Here is a 25,307-nt window from a genome sequence, read left to right as displayed (position 1 = left end):
AAGTTGGCAAGTTTCCCCTGCTCTTAGATGTCCATGCAGATCAGTGTGGTTTTTCAGGCAAGTGACAAGGAAGAGATTACAGTATAATTCTCTGTATTCTGAGAACCTTCAAACTCCACTCACCAAGGACACTGATGGAGGTAAGATTTTATTGAGAGCTGTGTATTTTTATCAAATCCATTTTTGGCCTAAAGGGGGCAATTATGACAGGTCAGAGCTTATATAACAAGGAGCACCTGGTCACCACTACATGCTAAGAACCCAAACTTCCCTGAGTACTTGGAGCCAGGAAAGAAGCATGAAGTGGCTTGTGCTCCTCAGGCTGGTGGCCTTCTCAGAGTGCATAGTCATGTAAGTATGGGGACTGTAAGCCGCATCATTTTCCTTTCTGGGATTTTTCTTTTTGTCTGATTATTCTTCCACCCATCAGGATTAGGAGGGAAAGGAATATTTCTCTGACAGTGTTAAAGTTCATCTCTTACTTATTGACAAGTACCTTGCTATAGGAACTGTGGGTCCCCGGGTCTTGGCGTAGATTTGCATGGTTGCACAACTCTTGGGGTCCAGTTATGTTGTGACCTGTTGAAAATGTAACTCCTTGGAATTGTTCAGTGCACAGCTAGTGCAGATGTAGGTGTGGTCCTGTGGAATAGCACTTTTCTACATTTTATTCAACATGTCCTCTCTGTTCTCTGTCTGCTTCGGTGTATATGTCTATGTCTGCATCTCTGTATCTCTCTCATTTATGTCTCCTTGGAAGAGAAGGAGAAGTCTCTGTGAGTGCAGAACTCTCTGTGTTGTTTTCTTTCCTTTTAATTTTTCTTTTGTCTTGTCCTTCCTTCTCGAGCCTCTTAATTCCTTATTTTCTTCCCTATCTCCTGGATTCTTTTTTCAACCCTCTCTTCTATTTCAACATGGAGAAGGATAGAGCTGCTTAAACATTGTTTTACATCTGACAAGCAGTGTAACCACAGCCAACTCACAATCTTCCTGCATTTCAAATTCCTCCCCTGTAAAAAGAGGATATATTGGGATGAGAAGGATATAGTGGGATGGCAACAGCAATGCTAATGATTTTCATTGTTGAGACGTCCTATTTATCAGGTACTTTTTATCCATCGGACTTCCCTGGTGACTCAAACAGTAAAGTGTCTGCCTACAGTGTGGGAGACCTGGGTCCAACCCCTGGATTGGGAAGATTTCCTGGAGAAGGAAATGGCCACCCATTCCAGTATTCTTGCCTGGAAAATTCCATGGACAAAGGAGCTTGTAGGTTACTGTCCATGGGGTCGCAAAGAGTTGGACATGGCTGAGCGACTTCACTTCACTTCACTTTATATCCATCACTTCAGTTATCCCCCAAATATTCTGTTTGGAGGGTGGGAATTGTTACACTCCACCTTTTTACTAAGGGAGAGACTGAGACACCACATGGTCATATGGCTTACCAAAGATTATGGAACAGAACCTGTATTCAAACGTATGTCTTTGTCATGGTACATGCATAAAATTCTGATAATAAGGTGACTCATAAAAATGATTGGAAAGTACACAGTGCCATTACAATGACATTTATACCTTAACAGACACAGCTAATTGTTGCTTCTTTGTTTTTTTTCCCCAATGCTTGGTGAAAGAATACCTCTAAGGAAAATGAAGACCATGGGAGAAACTCTCAGTGAAAAAAACTGCTGAACAGTTTCCTGAAGGAACATGCTTATAGACTGTCCCAGATTTCTACTGGTAACTCAAATATAACTTCTGTACCCATGAGGAACTTCCTTGATGTGAGTGTGTTGGGGGGATGGTGCTCCACATGCCCCCTGGGGTGTGGCCTACCATTGGAGTTTTTCTGGAGGTGGCAGGTGGGATGTTGGGGCTGGGGCTCCTTCAGGAGGCAGAAACACTGGGAAACAGGGACCCCACCCACAGGAGAAGGCATTCTCATCCTCAACTCTTGGTCTGTGGTGACTGGGACCAGCAATGACCAGGTGGCAGGTAAACACCCATTTTTGTGTCAAAGATGTGTCATTAGTCTGAGGGAGATTGCTCCTTCTGAACTAAGAGAGCCACTCAGTTACAGATGAAGAGTGAGCCATCTCTGGTCAAAGGATAAAGCCAACTGCAAAGCAACTGTGAATCCCCAGGCAGAGGAGTTCAACTTCCACGGATGCAAGAACCACAGCAGTAAATGTTACTCAACACCTAATCTGTGTCAGGCCATAAGAATCTAACACTGTGGTTATTTTTATTAGATTTTTTAAGGACTCATTTTGTCTTTAAGAATGCCCAGGCCAGCGTGAGAAATAGGTAAAGAGTAAATACATGTCAAATGAGAGGGTCAGCTGTGTGGTGTTGATTGGCTATGGTCTGAGTTTAGAGGGAGCAGTGAGGGTTGATCAAGGTGGACCTCCTGGGGAAGGGTGTGCCCAGGCTGGATTTGAGAGCTCCTCAAATGAAGGTACTAGGACTTCCCTGGGGTCAAGTGCTTGTAGCTCTGGGCTTCCAATGCAGGAGGTACTGCTTCAAAGCCTGATCACAGGGCTAATATCCTGTATGCCACATAGCACAGAAAAAAACAAATGCAGGCACCTCTGTGACAAAGGCTGTGAGCTTCACAGTGGTTGGAAAGTGATCTCAGGAGACATGTGACACCCAGAGGGAGGAAGCAGTGTGGGAATCAAAGGGAGCCAAGTCTGCACTGACCAACCCCCTTTTGGTCCCCATAGTAGTCCTATGTGGGTAACATCACCATTGGAACACCCGCTGAGGAGTTTCAGGTTATCTTTGATACAGGCTCATCTGACTTGTGGGTGCCCTCCATCTTTTGCAACAGTCCATCGTGTTGTGAGCACAAGAACCTCCCAATCCATCCATCTTTTACTTCCCTGACACCCCTTACTCCACCTTTGGCACCTGTATGACCCTCATCTCTCATGTCTGCAGATACATGCAATGCCTTCAAATATTACGAGTCTTCCACCTATCGGGATATGAACAAGCCCTTCAGCATCATCTTTGGAACTGGGATAATGAAGGGATTTCTTGCTTATGACTCCATTTGGGTAATGTGGAAACAGAAACTGAGTCAGGACTGACTACGGAGTGACTGCTGCTTACAAAACAGTTGCAGGACCAGCTGTCAGAACCCATCCTTTTCTAACTCCCATAGATATTGGCCATCTTAGCCACAGGATCCTGTCCCTGGGGAGACAGCGCCTGTGGTGACAGAGAAACTCCCAGCTTAGCTAACCCAGAGAGTGCCTTGGGGTGTGGACTTGCAGCTCCCGTGCTCACGAGCAGCTCAAGGTGCATTTTTATGGGAGCAAGAAGAGGGGAAAATAGCACCCGTTTTTATATTCTCTGACTGTTCCAGGCACTTTCATGGTAATAACTTTTTTAATCCTGTAACAACCCCACACACCAGGTACTCTGATAAGCTCATGATACAGATGAGAAGACTGAGGTGTAGACAGCAAGGGCCTTTGTGAAGTCACATATAAGGTAAGCGGTCGAGCTGGACTGGCTTGTCAGGACTGAAGCTGGTGTAAGATGTTTGGGGACAAGAAAAAACTAATCTGGGGACCCTGGGGGTAGTCAAGAACTTTAGATATCCAGGCTGGGAAAGAAAGCCAGAGATGTTGTGGGGCCTAATAAATGGTTTCTCACTTCAGGGGCCTTTCAGAGTCTAATAAAACCTTCGGCCTGCCTCCCGCAAATTACCACAGTAGTTCCCCTCCCTCTTTTACTCTCTCTCTCCCATACACACTCACACAAAGACACACATATCCCCAAAATGTATTTCCTAGGAGGTTATTTCATAAGAACGCTGCCAGCAACATTGTGTAACTGGCGTCTGCCATCCTGGGCAGATGCAGTATCCAAAATACATTGCAATCAATTCAGTCAATTTCTGTCATCAGTCATAGTGACGCCAGTAGAAGGCTCTCCTGCTGTCTACTCTTTTTGTCCTGAAAGGGGCACAACTGGGTCCTGACCTGAGTCTCTTGGTTGCGCCACCTGGACAGAGGGCTTGAGGCCAATTTGACAGAGGAGCAGATGTTTTAAAATCCACAGCCCACACAAATACAACCCAACTTTCCCTCCCATCATGATCTAACCATCTGAGGCCCATCGAAGACACAGCTTAGCCTCAGTTCTTCTCTGAGGATCTAATGGCAATGCACCCCGGCCTAGTCCCAGCCCCACTTCCTAAATCTTTATGTGGGAATACTCTCTTCTCCACAGATTGGGGACCTTGTTAGCACTGACCAGCCATTTGGCCTAAGCTTGGAGCTAAACAAGTTTGGCAATACACTCTTTGATGGCCTCCTGAACTTGGACTACCCCGGCATGTCCATCATAGGAACCATCCCCATCTTTGACAACCTGAAGAAACAAGCTGCCATTTCTGAGCCTGTCATTGCCTTCTACTTGAGCAAGTAAGTCTGAGCTGGATAAGCCCTCTCACCAAATTAACTGTAAGATGCTTTCTGTTGCACGAAAATTATAGAACACTTGATACAGAAGTATCCTGAGAGATAAACTAACCCAGGATAACTATGGCCCCAGGGCCTCACCTGGCTTCACCACTGGCTTTTATAAATAAAGTTTTATTGGAACACAACTGTGCCCCTGGGCTCAAGAGAAGCGGCTTTGTCTAGGGGTGAGGAAAGGGGAAGACCAATGGAATGTGTCAGGATACAAGCTGGAGGAAAAGGCAACAGGATTTGCTGGTGGATTTGATATGGAAGGAAGGAGAGGGATGGCAGAAATCTTTCCTTCCTCACTGTCAGTTCACTGGGAACCAAATACTGGCTGCCCAACTTTCAGGAGCCAGTGAAAAATGGAAGTGTGGGAGCCCTTGTTCAAAAAGTATTGGGAATTTCAAGACAGGGATAGCACAGGTGGGGACCCTGACCATGGGGCCCCATGGACAGCACAGGTCACAGGCCAGTGAAGCCAGCCCTGGGTGACCAGAAGCCACACTCTTAGTGCTCTCAGTCCTTGATTTTTCTGAAAAATGACAAGTTGGGCAAGGGGAAGGCCAAAACCCTTCAGCACACTGTCCTCTGAGGGTATATCTGAGCACTTGGGTCTCAGGAGGTCCAGGGTCTCTGCAGAAGCCTGGGTGGGTGGAACCTGGCCAGGTGACTCAGCTTCTAATCTCTGTGCCACTCATTAGCCAGTTACCAGCCTCAACCTGGTTCTCAATCCCTCCTAAGCTCAATCTCTGCATCTGTAAATAGGGAGCTCATTAGGGCCTTGATGAGTGGACAAGCACAGCCCTGATAGTGCTGTTGTTACTGTCCCCCCAAATTCCCCTTCTCTCTTCTCTCTACAGATGCAGGGGGAAGGGCAGTGTGGAGATGTTTGGTGGTGTGGACAAAGGCTACTACCAGGGAGAGCTCAACTGGATACCATTGACCCAAGCAGGTGACTGGTGTGTAAACATGGACCGGTAAGCCTCTCCCTTTGAGGGTCACCTCAAGTGGTGCTCCCACATCTGTACAATGACACAGGTAGACACACACAAATGCACTCGCAGACATACAGTCAACGGACATATATACCACCCACAACAACACATGCAGACACGGTCAGTCAGGCAGTTCAGTCACTCAGTTGTATCCGACTCTTTGCAACCCCATGAACTGCAGCACGCCAGGCCTCCCTGTCCGTCACCAACTCCTGGAGTCCACCCGAACCCAAGTCCATTGAGTCAGTGATGCCATCCAACCATCTCATCCTCCATTGCCTCCTTCTCCTCTTGCCCTCAGACACAAGACACTTACAAATACACAAGCAGGCACATATCGACACACAGGCTGACACATAAAAACACACACAGGCACAGATAAACATGCATAGCCAGTCAGAGACACACAAGCACACACACAGAGCCACAAAGGAATATACACACAAATAAACACACAAACACAAAGATACGCAAACCATCCATGGATCCATAATCACCCCAGGCTCCTGACCAGGGCTTTGACCAGGGTGCTTCACAGGGTGCAGAGAGGCCTTTGTAGCTGGGGGAGGACTGCACCCCTGAGTGTGAGGTGGGGAACATAGTTAGAGGACTTTACAATGTAGTAAAAAGAGGATTAGGGAGAATTTCCTCAGCCTGAACAGAGTTATGATAAGATGACCAACTCTCCAGAGCTACATGGGACCAAGGAAGTTCTCAGTACATATAAATGTTAGTTTAAAAACAGGAAAACTCCTGAACAAATGGGGAAAACTGGTCTCCTTAGGGAGAAACTAGTCAGCAGTGGAGAGAGGATGGCCAGAGTCCTGAGACCTAGAAGCAACTCATAATAAAAGACACCCCATGTAGCCATAGCTACCTATTGCCTACCCCAGGCACCCAGTGCAGCAGGTGCTATAACTGAGAGAATCAGGAAGGTGGGATACAGAAATGACTTGAGAACAAGGGGCAATAATTGATGGGGTTCTGTGTAATACCCTCAGACAAATGCTGGCCTTTCCTTTGGAGTTCCTCTGGGCTAGTCAGTTATCACCTGGCCAGGGCCTCAGTGTCTGAGCTGGGTGAGTGAACAGTGCTGGGAGACACCCTCTCCCAGGACAGCCGGTCTCCCCTTCGCCTATGAGAATCTGCTGCCCCTGGGAACCTCCATCTTCACTTTGTGTTTGACCCATTTTTGTTGGACACTGGATACAGCTCTCTGGATGATCCTCATTCATTATTTTCAGTCTTCATTCACTCATTGAACAGACAAACACTGGGCATCCACTGTGTGCCAGGCACTCTAGTGAGGCAATGAGAATAAAACTCTCCCTCCCAAGTAAGAAGGCAGATGTGCAAGGAATGACTCAGTCACATAGTGAACTGTCACTTTGGTACATGCTAGACATGAGGAGGGGTCTACAGAGAGTGACCAAGACAGGAGACTGATACACCCTGGGAGAAAGACTTCCCGGAAACCATGACAGTTAAGCTGGAATCTGGAAGATGAGAAGAAATTAGCCACTCAAAGGGGAGGAGGGTCTTCCAGGAAGGGAGACCAGCTTGTGTCAAGGTACAAAAGAGCCTGGTGTATTCAAATACTGCATTCAAGGATGTTAAGGAAGGTGCTGTGATCAGAGCAAAGGAACAGTCAGGGCAAGAGATGAAGAGTTGTTCAGGAAACAGGCAGTAGGGGAGGGGGCAGTTCTGGGGAGATTCAGAGTGACCTTGACACATGCTTTGCCCTGATGTCTCAGCATCTCCATGAAAAGAAACGTCATTGCTTGTTCTTGTGGATGTCATGCCACTGGGGACACTGGGACATCACTGATCGTTGACCCAACAATGCTGGTCAATAACATCCAGAAGCTCATCGGGGCCACACCACGGGCTTCCAAGGTGAAGGGTTATGCCAAAGGGTCACTCCCAGTCTCCACACACAACAAGGATCTCCAGGGCCAACCTCTCTCCCCCCCTCTCTAACAGCACTATGTTTCATGTTTTGCGGTCAATACCCTGCCCTCTCTTATCTTCACCAGCAACGGCATCAAGTACCCAGGGCCAACTCGAGCCTACATCCTCAAGGTGAGGGGACATCCCTGAGGGGTCATTCTCAAATTAGAACTTGCAGGAACCCTTGGGCTGCTGCTGGGGGGAGGGCGCCCTCTGCAGGCCATCTCGCACTATTGCAGATGCTGCTGAGCCCCTGAGCCCCTGTGGCTGGGCCAGAGCCTCCCACAACACCAACCACTTGCGAGTAAAGGCCCGTCTGGGACACTGATCATCCTGAAATAAATGTGGAGACGCCGCACCATGCTGGCATGGTGGGAGTCATAAGGAGAGGGGAACACTGAGGTCCTCAGTCCTCAGAGAGCTTCAATTCAATCCTCAATTGAATCCTTCAATTCAACCCTCAGATGCATGAACACGGAATGTCAGCGCCAACTGTCCCTGAAATAAGCCATGTGACAAGGAGAATGGCTGGGGACAGTCCCAGTGTGCTGTCCCAGCAAAATCAACAGTCTCCCTTCCCTCCTCAAAGTTTTCCTGGTTTTAATGATAAGTTGCTTGGTTACCCTAGTTCCTGGCTGCAACTTCCGCTTGCTAAGCCCTGTTCCCCCTCTCTGAGTTAGAGTACAAGTCCTCTCTGTGGGAAATTGGATGCTAAGGTGGATAAAGGGTGCACAGTGGCTGCTCAGCCCCAGCACAGGATGGTGGCTTCATGTCAGCTCCCAGTGAGAGTTCAGAGGAGGCTGATGGGCTCAAAGAAGGCTTTGAGGAAGAGAGGGAATTTCACTAATTCTAACCCCGCAGTTCATGGAGCTATAAAGAGACCTGCTTGGGTCTAGGCTAATTTACACTGGATTCCATGGAAATGGTATCCCAAGGTCCTCTCAAATGGGCCTTGGGAGCAGATTAGTGGTAATGAGGGCTACGGACCAGCCAGTGAGGGTGGAGCACCAGAGTACTTCACCGATCCAAGCCTGGAGTGGCCAAAGAGGGTGAGTGTGTGTCCAAGGAATCTTCCCAGAGGGCCTGAGCGAAGTCCTAAAGAATGTGTTGTGAGCACTGCTATGAATGTATTTAAGATGGATAACAAGCAAGAAGCTACTGAGTAGGACAGGGAACTCTGCTCAGTGTTATTTGGCAGCCTGGACGGGAGGGGTGTCTTTGGAACAAGAATACATGGATATGTATGACTGAGTCCCTTTCCTGTCCACCTGAAACTCAAAATATTGTTAATTAGGTATACTCCAAAACAAAAGTAAAAGTTAAACAAAAAAATATTGAGGGGATGCAGGAGAAGAACCAGCATTCTCTGCAGAGAAAACGTGGGCCAGGATTCAGAAGGAAAGAAACAGAGTGAGGAGGACTATGGGACACTCTTGTTCTTTTCCAAACAATTGTATTGAAATGTGGCTGATCTTCAGTGTTCCCTTCACTTCTGTTGTACAGCAAACTGACTCAGTTACACACATCCAAAAATATATATTCTTTTTCTTTTGCTTTTCATTACAGTTCTATCAGTGAATACTGAATATAGTTCCTTGTGCTATACACTAGGTCTTTGTTGTTTATGAGTCCTCTCTGTATTGCTTTGCTTCTGATAATCCCAAATTTCCCATCCTCCCATCCCCAACTCCCCTGCTATATGGCAACCACATGTCTTGGCCCTTTTCGTTTTTGGATGAACCCTCACATCCCCAGCTGCTGAGAAAATCACCTAATACTTTACCAAAAGAGGGAAATAAAACTAAGAAGTGTGCTGAGTCTGGATACTGAGAGCAGCTGCAGGTAAGGGCTCAGGCTGACTGGTGTGTGTCTCTGACTCCCCCAGGATTCTCGAGGCCACTGTTTTAGCACCTTTCAAGGGGGCACAGAGGAAGATAACAACTCAGAGACCTGGATCCTGGGTGATGTCTTCCTGTGGCTGTATTTCTCTGTTTATGATCAAGGAAACGACAGGATCGGCCTGGCTCCAGCAGTCTAAATGCTTGGACTGGTTCAGGAATCAGTCAGGCCTCTCCTAACACACACTCGCTCTCCCTAGGGCACTTCTGCCCAGCGATGCTGGTGAACTGTGTTTGGTGCTCTGCAAACCCTATTCTCAGTAAAGAATAAAAAGTTTCACTCTTAGTGGTGCTAAAACAAATGGGTGCCTCTGTTTGGGTCTGGGAGGTGCATAATAATCAGGGAGAATCTAGAACCAGGTCTGAACCACTAGTGAGAGGAGCCCAACTCCAACTGCTTTCAATAATTGCAAGCTCTAAAGGTGCCCATGAAAAACAAAGGGAGATGCAGTCAGTGTCTATGGGTTCTTTGAATGGATCAGGCTCTGTGCTTGTGAGATTAGAGTGGCCAGGGAAGGCCTGCCTGAGGGAGACACATTTGAGATGATGCTAAATGCTGAGAAGAAGCCAGCAATGCAAAAACTGGGAGAAAAACATTCTAGATGTGAGAAATAGTCACTGTAAAGGTCCAAGGTAATCAAGCTTAATGAATGGCTACTTTTCAACTTCCAATATTGCTTTAATGCTTGGAACTTGGGCACAAGTCACCAACCAGTACCTCGTTACATACTTCACTTGTGAGTTACCAGTGATGAACCGTCTCATGCTCCCCAGAAGGGAGACCCTGGTGCTGTCAGAGCGCTGAGTCAGCCCTGGGCCCAGGGCCATTTACACAGGCTGGTTATCACCAGGGGCATCCGTTCCCAGGGGCATCACCAGGGACTCTGGCTATCTCTGTGTGCTTGTCCTCAGGGGTGGAAACTCCAGGGAACTGATAGAGCCAAGAGACAAACAAAACCTCTTGTCCCATTTTGCCCTGTGTGATCCTCTGGTCGGCTGACTACACTGCTGTCTGGGCAAAATCTTTCTCCTGTTCCTTCTCCGAAGGTGGCTTGTGAATAAGATCAGCTCCTGACCCTGAAGTCTGGTGGCTGGAACTCAACTCACAACCAGCTGAGACCCGGAGATGTCCAGCCTTGTCCTGAGTGTCTGTCCTTTTTCTCCAACCAGTTCCATAAAGCAAAGTCCCCCAAGAACATGATTGGTTCACCCCCTCTCAAGACATTCAAACCTCCAAGATCTTTTTTGAGCATCAAAGAGGGAATAAGTCCCTTGATTATAGGCTTGTCTCAATCCGAACCTCACTCAGCCAGGGGTTCCCTGAGGAAAGAGTAAGACACGGTGTCTATGTTCTCAGAGGGCTGAACATGGAATGCTGCTTGCTGTGAATGCAGGTCCATGTGCCCAGTGTCCCGTGGGTCAGTGTTGTGTGAATGAGGAGCGGAAGCGCCGGGACTGCTGAGCTGGGAGTGAGTTAGGCACCATCTGCATGACTGCTTCCTGGGGGCACTCCAGCTAGGGCTTCCCCACTGTGCCTGGTACCTAGCAAAACCAGCCCCCCAAAGTGCTTTCCTGCTGCTACAAGAAGGCAGGTCTTCTGATAGAATCACAGCCAGACTTGAGGGACAGTGGGAAAGGAACTTCCACTCTGGTGCCTGCAGACCCCTGAGAGCTGCCTCGCAGTGGATGCAATTGAGCTTTCTCTCATCTTTTCCTTCCTGGAGTTCTCCTAGCCTGAGAACCAGAGGTCCGGGTTGCCAGGTCTTCACTAACTTACCTGCAGCTTTAGAGTGATTCATACACCCCAGGATTCAGCTTCCCATCTCTTGGATGAGGGAGACTGGACTTGCTCCAGAACACATGTTCCAGACTGAAGCTCAATGTCAATCAGTGGACAAGTGGCTCAGAGGTATCTGTTACCAAGGATGCTGAGGCTGCATCTAGTGGGCAGGGGGCTGTGACTGCCTGGTGATATCCATGGATCCTGGACTCAGGACTGGGAGTGGAAGACTATTTACCACATAGCTGCTATGAGATGAAGGACCTTAGACACCTTGCCCCCTGGAACTTACCACCATTTGGGTTCTGTGGGATGAGATCAGGTAGCTATAAGTCAGAAGTTACCAACTGGGAAGGTTGTAGTTTCCTCTGCAGAAACCCGAGTTGGGCTGATGAATTGGCTCTCTGAAAGGAACTCTGGGCACAAGACCTGCCAGGATGCTTAGATAAATTAGGAAGTATTTTAAATGCTTGGATGAGCTGCCATTTTGCTGCCCAGCTTGGGATGATGCCCACAGTTAGAGTGGAATCAAAGGGCCCTTGGGGGAAGCTGTCCCTCTCCCTATGACTCATTAACAGTGAGTGCGGCTCTACCCGCTTCATGTCCGGAGCAGGAATTCCAGCAAGAAGAACATGACCTCCAGTAAGGTTAACCAGAAGACTTGGGTGGATTTGTCCCTCTGGTTGGCACCATTCTTCTCCCAGTGCTTCTTTCCTCCCTCCTGGATGCTGAGCAATCTGCCCACGTCTTGGTTTCTGGGTTATGAACTCCTCCTCCCTTTCCTTCCAAATGTTCCCAGAGCCCCACTAGTGGCTCCCTCCATACCCAGGCCCTCTCCCTCACCTGCAGATGACACTAAAGAAGAGAAAACCAGGAAGGGGGCTGCCCAGTTCATTCTTTCTAAAAACATCCCCATTCCTTCCACCTCCAGGCCCTGACCTGGCTCATTAGAGTCTCCAGCTGGATGAACAAGCAGGTTAGCAGGGGGGTGCAGATGGGGGTGTGGGTGGGGTTGTCGGGTGTGGAGGATGGGGATCAGATGACCGAAGAGCTAGATAAAGAGCAAGTGGGTCTCCAACCACTCTTTCATTGGGGGGCCTGCCTGAATCTGCTTTTCTTGGGCCCTGCAAAGTACCACTAAGACAGAGCCTTCAAAATGCACCTTTTGGAAAATGATTACAAAATGATGTCAAACATAATATAAATAAGAAAGAATAGTATCATGAACCCTGTATTTCATCATTTGGCATCAATAACTACAAAACTAACCTCTGAGTCCCACAGGTTGTCATAGAGCAGAGACTAGAAGTGCAAGTCAAGGTGGTGGACAGTCAGGTTTCTGGTGAAGACACACTTCTTGACTTACATCAGTTCTCTTCTTTCTATGTTGTTATGTGTGGTAGGGGAGGGGATGGAGGAAGAGGGAGAATAAGAGAGAAAAAGGGGGGAAGTGTTTAGTGCCATCATGAGGGCCCCACCATCAAAAACCCATATCAACTTAGTTACCGCCCAAAGACCCTACCTCCTAATACCATCACATCTGGACTTAAGGATTTAACGTCTGAATTGTGGGCAACAGAATTCAATCTATAGCAGCTATGCAGATCTCTTTTCAAATCAAGACAGACCCTCATTTAATTTCTTTTTTCTTTTGCTATTTATTCATCTCTGCTGAAGTATTTTAAGGAAAAGTTTACCATCTCACAAAATATAGATAACCACAATGCATTTTGTTCCAAACAAAATTAACATCTAATATCCAGCTCATGTTCAAATTTCCCCGATTCTCTAAAAGCAGATGTCTTTTCACAGTTTATTGAAAGAATGTACTCATATGTTTCACTTTTAAGTTGTTCTCTTTTAAGACTAAATAACTCTCTCTCTCTCGATTTTAAAGCCATTTATTTGTTCAACAACTGGGAGGAAGTGACATGGTTTGTCTTACAGAATGTCCCAAGAATTGGGTTTAGAGCAGGGATCCACAACACTGGCACCAGGACCAATACCATCCCTTGGTCTATTGAGAATCGGGTTGCAGAGCAGGAGGTGAGCAGCAGGCCAGTGAGTGAGGCTTCAGGTGTATTTACAGCTGCTCCGCATCACTCTCCCATCACCCAGAGATGGGAGAGTCTTGTTTTAGGAAAACAAGCTCAGGGCTCCCACTGATTCTGCATTATGATGATCTGTATAATTATTTCATTACATATCACAATGTAGTAATAAAAGAAATAAAGTGCACAATAAGTGAAATATCCTTCAATCATCCCGAAATCATTTCCCTACCAATTTTTGTGGAAAAATTGTCTTCCAAGAAACCAGCCCCTTGTGACAAAAGGTGGGGGATTGTAGGTTTAGAGGATTGCTTCTCTGTATCTTGATCTCTGTTTTTCCCTGGAGACTGGTAGGTAGATCTAGACTTGAGTTCAAAAATTTTTATTGCAATATTTCATATGCAGATATATATATCTTAAGGTGATACTTAAAGAGTCTCAGTATTTCTAGATGCCTCACTTTGAGAGATGCTGAAATGCAGTGGATCCTGAGGCTGCCAGCTTCACGCATCCATTGTATACTCCCCTTTCTACCTTTCACGCATGGTTTTAGCATCCATTGATGACCTTTGCCCAGATCCATTGTTTCATGAGGATGCTGCAAAATAGTGCTTTCCTGTCTCTACCACTCCTTCTGTTTTAATTTCTGGAATTCTTCTATAAAAATAAGATTGCTTAAACTACTTCTGGTTACATGGAATATGCTACATACAAAAAATATGGCATAAATATTGATGATTATTTTCCTTTCTCAGCTCTCAGAATGGTGTTAGTACCCTAGCAATCTGTCACAGAGACAAATGAGATGTTGTCTATTAGTAGTTTGAATTTCTGACTCTTTTTTTCTTTTTTTTTTTTTATTTGTTTTTATTTGTTGGAGACTAATTACTTTACAATATTGTAGTGGTTTTTGCCATACATTGACATGAATCAGCCATGGAGTTACATGTGTTCCCCATCCCAATCCCCTCTCCCACCTCCCTCCCCATCCCATCCCTCTGGGTCTTCCCAGTGCACCAGCCCTGAGCACTTGTCTCATGCCTCCAACCTGGGCTGGTGATCTGTTTCACCCTTGATAGTATACTTGTTTCAATGCTATTCTCTCATAACATCCCACCCTCCCCTTCTCCCACACAGTCCAAAAGTCTGTTGTGTACATCTGTGTCTCTTTTTCTGTTTTGCATATACTTTTTATACATTTAATTTGTTCTAATTAAAGAGTGGAATGCTAAAATTATCCCAGTTTTGGCTTCTCCATGTGGATTCGTAAACTTTTCTTAGACCCACTACCTAAAGCCACTCATATGTCCCTGGGCTGCCTCTGAAGTCTTAACTTTTCCATTTGACCTCTTTTCCTCTAGCAATCAGTTCTCCAACGAGGACAGCAAACCATACCTCATGAAGTTGAAGTTGCGAGGCAGACCACAGGAGATCATGAATATCTAGCATGGCCCCTAGTATTGATTTTTATGGTGTTCTTAGCAGTAATTTTCTCCACGATGGCAAGTTTCTCCATGCCTTAGATGTCCATGTGGTTCACTTTGGTTTTCCAGCCAAGCCTCAAGGAAGAGATCACAGTAGAATTCTCTGAATTCTGAGAATTTTCTAAGACCATTCCCTAAGGTCAAGAATGAAGATAAAAGTTTTATCAAGAGCTTTGTATTTTTATCAGATCCATTAGTGGCCTAAAGGGGACAATTAGGGCAGGTTAGAACACATATAACCAGAAGCTCCTGGTCACCACTGCATGCTAAGAACTAAAGCTTCCCTGAGTACTTGGAGCCAGGAAAGAAGCATGAAGTGGCTTGTGCTCCTCGGGCTGGTGGCCTTCTCAGAGTGCATAGTCATGTAAGTATGGGGACTGTAAGCCGCATCCTCTTCCTTTCTGGGTTAGAAAGAAATGGAACATTTCCCTGATAGTCTTAAAGTTCAACTCTTACTTATTCATAAATACCTTGTTATAGGTACTTACCCTTGCTTCTTTAGCCTTGGGCTTCCCAGGTGGTGCTAGTGGTAAAGGACCCCCGTGCAAATGTGGGAGATGTAAGAGATGCGGGTTGGATCCCTGGGTCGGGAAGATCCCCTGGAGAAGGACATGGAAACCCACCCCAATATTCTTGCCTGGACAATCCCATGGACAGAGCAGCCTGGCAGGCTGAGGTCCATAGGGTCATATAGAGCTGGACACGACTGAAGCAGCTTAGCATGCAGGCATGCACCTTGCTATAGAAACTGTGGGTCCCAAGGGTCAAGGTGTAGCTTTGCATGGTTGCACAACTCTTGGGACCCCATCATGTGGTGACCTGCTGAAAATGGAACTCATTGCAATTGCTTAGTGGACAACCTGTATAAATGTAAGTGTGGTCCTATGGAATAGCATTTTTCTACATTTTATTCTAGGTCTCCTCTCTGTTCTCTCTCTACTTCAGTGTGTATATGTCTATGTCTGCATCTCTGTGTCTCTCTCACTTATCTCTCCATCTCTTTGGAAGTCTCTGTGAGTGCAGATTTCTCCGTGTTGTTTTCTCTTCTTTTAGTTTTTCAATTTTGTCTCATCCTTGCTTCTTTAGCCTCTTAATTTCCCTAAATTGTTTCCTATCTCCTGGATTCTTCTCTTAACCCTCTGCTCTGTTTCTACTTGGAGAAAGATTGGGAGAGCTACCTCTATGCTGTTGTTCATCCGGCAAGCAGTGTGACCACAGCCAAGTGACAAAATCCTTGAATTTCAGATTCCTTCCCCATAAAAATAGATAATGATCCTCTTCTAGAACCTTCCTCCCTGAGCTTCCTTGAGAAAGATACAGTGGGATGGCAATAGTAATACTAATGGCTGTCATTGTTGACATTTCCTATATATCAGGTACATTATATCCATCACTTCACTTATATCCCAAATTTTCTATATGGAGGGTGGTAATAATTACATTTCACCTTTTTATCCAGGAGTAAGCTGAGAGTCCAAATGGTCTTACACAATGTTACACAACACAACCTGTATTCAAACCTACATCTTTGAAATGGCATTTGCATGGCACTCTGATAATTAGGTGACACTCATAAAAATGCTGGAAAATCCACAGTGCCATTACAATGACAGTTATACCTTAACACGGACAGCTGATCGTATCTTCTCCTTTGTTTCTTTCCTAATCCTCGGTGAAAGTTTGCCTCTAAGGAAAGTGAAGACCTTGCGAGAAACCCTGAGGGAAAAAAACTTACTGAACAATTTCCTGGAGGAACAAGCTTATAGACTGTCCAAGAGAGACACCAAAATAGCCACTCACCCCCTGAGGAACTTTCTGGATGTGAGTTTGTTGGGAGGATGGTTCTCCTCATCGCCCCCTTGTGCTCTGTCCTAGCACTGGGACTCATCTGGCCGTAGCAGGTGGGAAGGTTGGGCTGGGGCTCCTGCAGGAGGCAGAAACACTGGGAAACAGGAACCCCATTTCAGAGGAGAAGGCATTCTCATCCTCAGCTCTTGGTCTGTGGTGACTGGGCCCAGCAATGACCAGGTGGCAGGTAATCATTCATTTCTGTGTCAAAGATGTGTCGTTAGTCTGACGGAGATTGTTCCTTCTGAAATAAGTGAGCCACTCAGTTACAGATGAAGGGTGAGTCATCTCTGGTCAAAGGATAAAGCCAACTGCAAAGCAAGAGTGAGTCCCCAGGCAAAAGAATTCAGCTTCCACAGATGCAAGAATCACAGCAGTAAAAAGTCACTGACTGCCTAATCCATGTAAGGCATAAGAATCTGACAATGTGGTTATTCTTATTAGATTACACAAAAGGGCATATTTTGTCTTCAAGATTGTGCAGGCTAGCCTGAGAGAAAGGCAAAGAGTAAGTATATGTCAAATGAAAGGGTCAGCTGTGTGGTGTTGATTGGATGTGGCCTGAGTTTAGAGGGAGTGGCTGGGATTGATCAAGGAGGACCTCCTGGAGAAGGAGGTGCTCAGGCTGGGTTTGAAGAGACTAGAGAGCTTCTCAGATGAAGGCACCAGGACTTTCCTGGAGGTCCAGTGCTTATGACTCTGGGCTTCGAATGCAGGAGGTTTTTTTTCAACCCCTGGTCATAGAGAGAATATCCTAGACACTGTGTAGCACAGGGAAAAATATCAAATCCTCAGAGAACAAAGGCTGTGAGCTGCATGGTGGTTGGAAAGTGATCTCCGGAGACATGTGACACCCAGAGGGAGGCAGCAGTGGGGAATCGAGAGGAGCCAGATCTGCACTAACCCACCCCTCCTGGTTCCCATAGATTGCCTACGTGGGGACCATCGCCATTGGAACACCCCCTCAGGAGTTCCAGGTCCTCTTTGACACAGGCTCAGCTGACTTGTGGGTGCCTTCCATCACTTGTGAAAGTCCAGCCTGCAGTGAGTACAAACACCCCCCCAACCCACCCACCTTTTCCTTGCCCTGACTCTCCCTTTTCCACCCTTGGTACCTGACTGACACTCTTCTCTTGTGTCTGCAGAAACACACAACACCTTCAATCCTCAAAATTCTTCCAGCTTCAGGAAAGCAGGCCAGCCTGTCACCATCTTCTATGAATCTGGGCTAATTCAGGGATTTCTTGGCTCTGATACCGTTCGGGTAATGTGGAAATAAAAGCTGAGTCAGGACTGACTATGGAGTGACCACTGCTTACAAAACAGATACAGGACCAGCTGGCAGGACCATCCTACCCTAACTCCCATAGACATTGGCCATCTTACCCACAGGATCCTGTCCCTGGGGAGACATCTTCATAGTGACACACAAACAAATGGATTAGCTAACCCAGAGAGTGGCTCGGGCTGTGTACTTGCAGCTCCTCTGCCCATGAGCAGCTTAGGGCTCATTTTGCTGGGAGCCAGAAGAGGGGGAGAGAAAGCACCGGCTTTTATATTCTCAGACTGTGCCTGGCACTGCCGTGGTAATAACTTTCTTAAAGCTGCAACAACCCCACACAGCAGATGCATTGATTAGCTAATGATACAGATGAGGAAACTGAGGTGCAGACAGCAAGAGCCTTGCTGAGGTCACACCTGTGGTAAGTGGTGGAGCTGGGCTGGCTTGTCAGGACCGAAGCTGGTGGTGGGTATTTGGGGAAAGGAAAAAACTGATCGGGGGACCTTGGGTGAAGTCAGGAATTTCAGATATCCAGTGCGGATAAGCAGAAGGCCAGAGGTGTAGGGGGGCCTGATAAGTGTGTTCTCAAAGTATGGGGCCTTTGGAAGTCTAATAAAACCTATGGCCTTCCTCCCCCAAAGTACCTGAGTAGTTCGCCTCACTCTCTTATTGTCTCTCTCTCATACACTCTCACACAAACACACAGATACCCCCAAAAGGGTATTTCCCAGGCAGGAATTTCATAAGAACCCTGCCAGAAACATTGTATAATGGACTTCAGTATTTCTGGCCAGATGCAGAATCCAAAATATGTTACCATCAATCCAGTCCATTTCTGTCATCATTTCATAGAGACGCCAGAGAATGCTCTCTTGCTCTTTACTCATTTTGTCCATTAGGGGGCACCATTGGGTCCTGGCCTGACTTTGGCTGTCCCACTGGTACAGAAGCCTTGAGGCCAATTTGACTCATTCAGAAGGTGTTTTTGAGAGGGGCAGAAGTTTTAAAATCCACGGACCCACATAAATGGAACCCAAATTCCCCTCCCTGCTCGGTCTAACCATCTGAGGTCTACCAAGGACACAGAAAGGCCTCAGTTCTCTGCAGAGCTAATGGCATTTCTTCCTCAGCCCAAGCCTAGACCCACTTAACAAACATTTATGTGAGAGCACTCTTCTCGCCCACAGATCGGGAACTTCGTTAGCCTTAATCAGTCGTTTGGCCTAAGCGTGGTGGAATTCAGGTTTGATGGTGTGCCCTTTGATGGCGTCCTGGGCTTGGCCTTCCCCTCCATCAGCATCACACGTGCCATGCCCATCTTTGACAACTTGTGGTCCCAAGGTGCCTTTTCTGAGCCTGTCTTTGCCTTCTACTTGAGCAAGTAAGTCTGAGCTGGACAATCCCTCTCTCCAAACTAGTTGTCAAACCCTTTCAGTTGTATGAAAATGATGCAACAATTGATACAGAAGTATCCTGAGAGATAGACTAACCCAGGATAACTATGGCCCCAGGGCCCCACCTGGCTTCACCACTGGCTTTTATAAATAAAGTTTTATTGGAACATAACCATGCTCCTGGGTGCAAGAGCCAGGGCTTGGTGTAGGGGTTGAGTGAAAACAAAGACTAATGCAAGGTGTCAGGATACGAGTTGGAAGAAAAGGCAACAGGATATGCTGATGAATTTGACATGGAAGGAAAGAGAGGGATGGTGGAAATCTTTCCTTCCTCACTAACATTTCACTGAGCACCCAGGACCAGCTACACAATTTGCAGGAGCCAGTGCAAAAAGAAAGTGTGGGATCCAAAATGAAAGTGTGGGACTCCATTTTGAACAAGTATTGGGAATTTCAAGACAACGAGAGCAGAGGTGGGGGACTTGCTGTGTGTGGGGCCCAAAGGACAGCACAGGTCACAGGCCAGTGAAGCCAACCCTGTGTGACTTGAAGCCACACCCTTAGTGCTTCAGGCCTTGATGTTTCTGAAAAAATACAGGCTGGACAAGGGGGAAGCCAAAACCCTTCAGCACACTGTCCTCTGAGGGTATCTCTGAGCACTGAGGTCACAGGAGGTCCAGGGCCTCTTCTGAAGACTGAGTGGGTGGAGCCCGGCCAGGTGGCCCAGCTCCTCTGTGCCACTCATTAGCCAGCGACCGACCTCGGTCTGGTTCTCAATTGCTCCTAGCCTCGATTTCTGCATATGTAGATGGGGATCTTATTAGGGCCTTGATGGTGGATAAGCACAGCTCTCAGACAGTGCTGTTGTTACTGTCCCCTAAGGATCCCCCTCCCTTCACTCTGCAGAAGCAAGCCGGAGGGCAGTGTGGTGATGTTTGGTGGGGTGGACCACCGCTACTACAAGGGAGAGCTCAACTGGGTACCAGTGTCCCAAACTCGCCGCTGGCAGATAAGCATGAACCGGTAAGCCTCTCCTTCTGAAGGTCATCCCAAATGATGCTCCCCTATCTGTACACAGACACAGGCAGACACACAAATGCACTCCCAGACACACAGTCAACAGGCATACACACCACCCACAAGGACACAGACAGACACATAGACACTCATGCAAAGATACAACAGGCACAGATAAACATGCTTACTCAGCTAGAGACACAAGTACACACAGAGCCGCGTATTAACACACACATGAACAAACACAGAAACACATAGACCCACAAACCACACATGGGTTCATAATCAGCCCAGGCCTGCTGACCAGGTCTCTGAACAGGGTCCCTCACAGTGTCCAGAGAGGCCTGTGCAGCTGCGGGAGGACTGCACCCCTGAGTGTGAGGTGGGAGACATAGTTGTAGGACTTTACAGTGTGGTGAAAAGAGGATCAGGAAGAATTTCCTCAGCCTGAACAGAACTGTGATAAGATGACCAACTGTCCAGGGCAACAAGGGACCAAGGAATTTCTCAGTACAGAGAAATGTCAGTTTAAAAACAGGGAAAGACCTGAAGAAATGGGGAAAACTGGTCTCCTTAGGGAGAAGCTAGCCAGCAGTGGAGACAGGGTGGCCACAGTCTTGGGACCTGAATGCCACTCATAAAAAGAGACACCCCACGTCCCAAGGCACACAGTGGGGCAGGAGCTCTAACTGAGAGAATCGGGAAGGTGGGATCCAGGAGTGGATTGAGAACAAGAGGCAATAATTGATGAGATTCTGTGTTTTAACCTCAGATAAAATCTTACCTGTCCTTTGAGGTTCTATGTCTAGTCAGGTATTGGCTGATTAGGGTCTCAGTGTCTGAACCCAGGGAGGGGGTGCTGCTCAGAGACACCTCTCCCAGGGCAGCCAGTCTCTCCCACCCCTATGAGAATCTGCTGCCGCAGGAACCTCCATCTTCACTGTTTGTTTGACCCATTGTTGGTGAGACATCAGATATACCTGTCTGGATGGTCTCCATTCATTATTTTCACAGTCTTCTTTCACTCATCCAACAGACAAATATTGTGCATCCACTGTGTGCCAGGCACTTTAGGGACGTGATGAGAATAAATCTCGCCCTCACATCTAAGAAGGCAAATTGCAAGAAATGACACACACACATATTGAATTGTCAGTTTGGTACACGCTAGACATGAGCAAGGGTCTACAAAGAGTGACCAAGACAGGAGACTGATACACACCGGGGGAAAGACATCCTTGAATCCATGACAGTTAAGCTGGAATCTGGAAGATGAGGAGAAATTAGGCAGTCAAAGGGGAGGGTGCTCTTCTAGGAAGGAAGACCAGCTTGTGTCAAGGTACAAAAGAGCCTGGTGTATTCAAGTACTGCTCAAGGATATCAAGAAAGGTGCTGTGATCAGAGAAAAAGAAAAGTCAGGGCAAGAGATGAAGCTCTGTTCAGGAGACAGTCAGGGAGGGGGCAGCTGTGAGGGAGGGAGCTCACAGTTTCCTCAAGGAGGGAACGTTCTGCATGACCCTGATGTCCGCTTTGTCCTACTGTCTCTCAGCACCACCATGAACGGGAATGTTGTTGCTTGTTCTCATGGATGTCAGGCCTTTGTGGACACCGGATCAGCATTGATCTATGGCTCAACAGAAATGGTCACCAACATCCACAAACTCATGAACGCCAGGCCCAAGGGTTCTGAGGTGAAGGGTCATGCCACAGGGTCACTCCCAGTCTCCCCACATAATAAGGATCCTCTGGGCCAACCTCTCTCCTTCTCTCTAACAGTATGTGGTTTCATGTGATGCAGTCAACACCCTGCCTCCTGTCATCTTCAACATCAATGGCATCGACTATCCACTGCCCCCTGAAGCCTACATCATCAAGGTGAGCAGCCACCCCTGAGGGCTGGTTCTCTAAATTGGGGTTTGCAGGAACCCTTGGGCTACTGCTGGGAGGAGGGCACCCTCGGCAGGCCAAGCCACACCATTGCAGATGCCGCTGAGCCCCTCTGGCTGGGCCAGCACCTCCCACACAATCAACCACTTGAGAGTGGAGGACGGTCTGGGATATCCATCCTCCTGAAATAAATGTGGAGACACCACTCTGTGCTGGCATGGTGGGAGTCACAGGGAGAGGGGAACACTAAGGTCCTCTGCCCTCATAGATCTTCAGTTCAACTAGAGCCCTCAGATGCAGGAACACGGAAAGTCAGCTCTAGTGATCCCTAAAATAGGACATGTGATGAGGGGCCTTGGCTGGTGGTGGTGCTGTGAGCTGTCCCACCATAGTGATTAACAGTCTCCCTTCCCTTCTTGAAATTTTCCCGGTTACAATAAATTACACGGCTACCTTAGACCTTGACTGCAACTTCCCCTTGCTAAGTCCCAGTTCCCCCTCTGTGAGTCGGGCTGCCCGACCCTTCTGTGGAGTGGTTGGATGCTAAGGTGAATAAAGGGTGCACAGTGCCTGCTCAGCCCTGACACAGGGTGGAGGCTTCACGCCAGCTCCCTCTGGGAGTTCAGAGCAGGCTGTCGGGCTCAAAGACGGCTTTGAGGAAGAGAGGGAATTGCAGTAATTCTAAAACCCCTGATTCATGGCTCCATAGGGAGGCCCGCTTGGGTCTAGGCAAATCTGCCCTGGATTCCATGCAAACGGAACCCCACAGTGCTCTGCAAAGGGACCCTGGGGACGTATTAGGGGTGATGAGGGCTATGAACCAACCGGTGGGGATGGAGGCCAGAATAAGTCACCCAGCCAAGCCTAGAGTGGCCAAAGGGTGAGTGTGGGTCCAAATAGTCTTCTCAGAGGGCCTGAGCGACGTCTTAAAGAACGTGTTGTGAGCACTGCCTTGAATATATTTAACAGGCATAACCAACAGGGAGCTACTATATAGCACAGGGAACTCTGCTGAATGTAAAGTGGCAGCCTGATTGGAAGGGCTGTCTTTGGGACAAGTATACATGTGTATGTATGACTGAGTCCCTTTACTGTCCACCTGAAACTCAGCATGTTGTTAATCAGCTATACTCCAAAGCAAAATTAAAAGTTAATAATAAAAAAAAAAGAACAGGTTTTGGGGACACAGGAGAAGAACAGGCATTCTCTGCAGAGAAAATGAGGAGCAGGAGTCAGAAGGAAACAGAGAGTGTCAGGGGAACCGGGGACACTCTTGTTTTTTTTTTACTCTTGTTCTTTTCTAGAAAACCTCATTGCAGTATGGCTGATCGGTGTTGCTTAAGTTCTGCTGCACAGCTCAGCGCTTTAGCTGTACATATGCAAATATACACATTCTTTTTCATTAGTTAATCAATAAATATTGAATATCGTTCCTTGCGCTATAAGTAGGACTTTGTGGCTTATCATGCCTCCGTATATTACTTTGCATCTGATCATTCCAAACTCCCAATCCTCCCCTCCCCACACTCCTGCCATGTGGCAACCACACGTCTTGGCCCTTTTTGTTTTTGGATGAGCCCTCATATCCCAAGGTGCTGAGAAAATCACCCGATACATACCAAATGAGGGAAATGAAACCAAGAAGTGTGCTAGGTCTGGATATTGAGGAGGGGGTTGCAGGTAAGCTCACAGGCTGACTGGTGTGTGTCTCTAACTCTCCCAGGAAAAAAACTCCTGCCTTAGCGCCTTTCACGGAGGTCTAGAAGCTATCTTTTCAGACATCTGGCTCCTGGGTGACGTGTTTCTGAGGCAATACTTCTCAGTTTTTGATCGAAAAAATGAAAGGATTGGTCTGGCTCCGGCAGTGTAAACGCTTGGACTGGTTCAGGAATCAGTCAGGCCTCTCCCAAGACACACTCGCTCACACTAAGGCACTCCTGCCCAGCGATGCTGGTGAACTGTTTGGTGCTCTGCAAACCCTATTCTCAGTAATGAATAAAATGTTTCACTGTTAATGGTGCTAAAACAAATGGGTGCCTCTTTTTGGGTCTGGGAGCTGCATCATAATCAGGCAGGATCTAGAACCAAGTCTGAACCACTAGCGAGAGGAGCTCAACTCCAGCTGGTTTCAAGAAAAGGGGAGACTTTTCGGAAGAACACTGGAGATCCTGTACATAGGAACCAGAGCAGGTAGAAAGATCTCAATGACTGGACCCAAAAAATCAGAAGTCATCAGTTCTCTCTCACCCTCGCTCCTTCCCCTCTCTCTTCTTTGATTGTCTTAGCCCGACAGCTTTCTTCCTTAAGGCTTCTACACCTACTGAGGGAGACCAGGGCTACCTGCCCTAGGGTTTTATATCCCTAAGCACCTAACCCATAAGGGAAGTAGCTCAGAGACTTGAGGATTCAAGGGAGAGCTCTGACTAGTCCACCTCAGATGACATATTTGTATGGTATCTCCCATTTTCTTGAAGAGATGTGTTGTCTTTGCAACCTGTTGTTTTCCTCTATTTCTCGCACTGTTCACTTAAGAAGGCTTTCTTATCTCTCCTTGCTGTTCTCTGAACGTCTGCATTCCTTTGGTTTTAACTTTCTCTTTTGCATTTGCTTTCACTTCTCTTCTTTTGTCAGCTATTTGTAGCCATCCTCAGATAACCACTTTGCCTTCTTGCATTTCTTTTTCTTGGGGATGGTTTGATCACTGCCTTCTGTACAATGTTACAAACCTCCGTCATTAGTTCTTTAGGCACCCTGTCTACCAGATTTAATCCCTTGAATCTATTTGTCACCTCCACTGTAAAATCATAAGGGATTTGCTTTAGGTCATAATTGAATGGTCTAGTTGTTTTCCCTAGTTTCTTCATTTTAAGTCTGGATATTGCTTGCTTCTCCCTACACAATTAGTAGCAGATCACCACCTTCCATCCCTGGTGGGAGCAGAGCAAAACCACACAATTTGGGAACTGATATCCTGAGTTTCCGCTTTGACTCCTCATATCCTGAGTCGTGTGACCTTGATCAAGTCCCTTAACCTCAGTTTCCTCATCTGGAAAGTGGCCATCATGATGATAATTCTACCTTGGAGATTGTATGTGTGCCTGGGAGGAGTGAGTAGCCATGAGAAGGCTTTTTGAATTCCTGAGTCTGGAACAAATATGAATTATTCTGCCTCTTGTGCTGGCAATTCTTTGTTTAGAGACAACTCCTGCCATGCCCAGGGCTCAATATGAGTCAAGC

General features: G+C 47.1%; 1 protein-coding gene and 1 pseudogene across 1 annotated transcript; both read left to right on the top strand.

Annotated features, from left to right (window-relative positions):
* The first annotated feature begins 298 nt into the window (after nucleotides 1-298).
* Nucleotides 299-9,467, top strand: LOC133066358 (pregnancy-associated glycoprotein 1-like; annotated as a pseudogene).
* A 5,450-nt stretch (nucleotides 9,468-14,917) lies between these two features.
* On the top strand, nucleotides 14,918-23,940 carry LOC133066352 (pregnancy-associated glycoprotein 2-like). Its single transcript, XM_061157354.1, has 9 exons — nucleotides 14,918-15,006; nucleotides 16,322-16,463; nucleotides 17,417-17,534; nucleotides 17,636-17,754; nucleotides 18,960-19,153; nucleotides 20,073-20,189; nucleotides 21,733-21,874; nucleotides 21,960-22,058; nucleotides 23,794-23,940. The coding sequence occupies exons 1-9, from the start codon at nucleotides 14,954-14,956 to the stop codon at nucleotides 23,938-23,940; spliced, it is 1,131 nt and encodes a 376-aa protein (XP_061013337.1). The 5' UTR covers nucleotides 14,918-14,953.
* Nucleotides 23,941-25,307: the final 1,367 nt, after the last annotated feature.

This window comes from Dama dama, chromosome 2, assembly GCF_033118175.1.
Source record: "Dama dama isolate Ldn47 chromosome 2, ASM3311817v1, whole genome shotgun sequence".
Classification (NCBI taxonomy): Eukaryota; Metazoa; Chordata; class Mammalia; order Artiodactyla; family Cervidae; genus Dama; species Dama dama.
The sequence above is the reverse complement of the archived record's forward strand: the minus strand, read 5'-3'. Positions and strand labels throughout refer to the sequence as shown.

Coding starts and splice junctions, on each gene's coding strand:
- LOC133066352 (XM_061157354.1), top strand. CDS start 14,954: ATGAAGTGGCTTGTGCTCCTCGGGCTGGTGGCCTTCTCAGAGTGCATA. Junction 17,755..18,959: donor TTGGCTCTGATACCGTTCGG/GTAATGTGGAAA, acceptor TCTCGCCCACAG/ATCGGGAACTTCGTTAGCCT. Junction 20,190..21,732: donor TGGCAGATAAGCATGAACCG/GTAAGCCTCTCC, acceptor ACTGTCTCTCAG/CACCACCATGAACGGGAATG.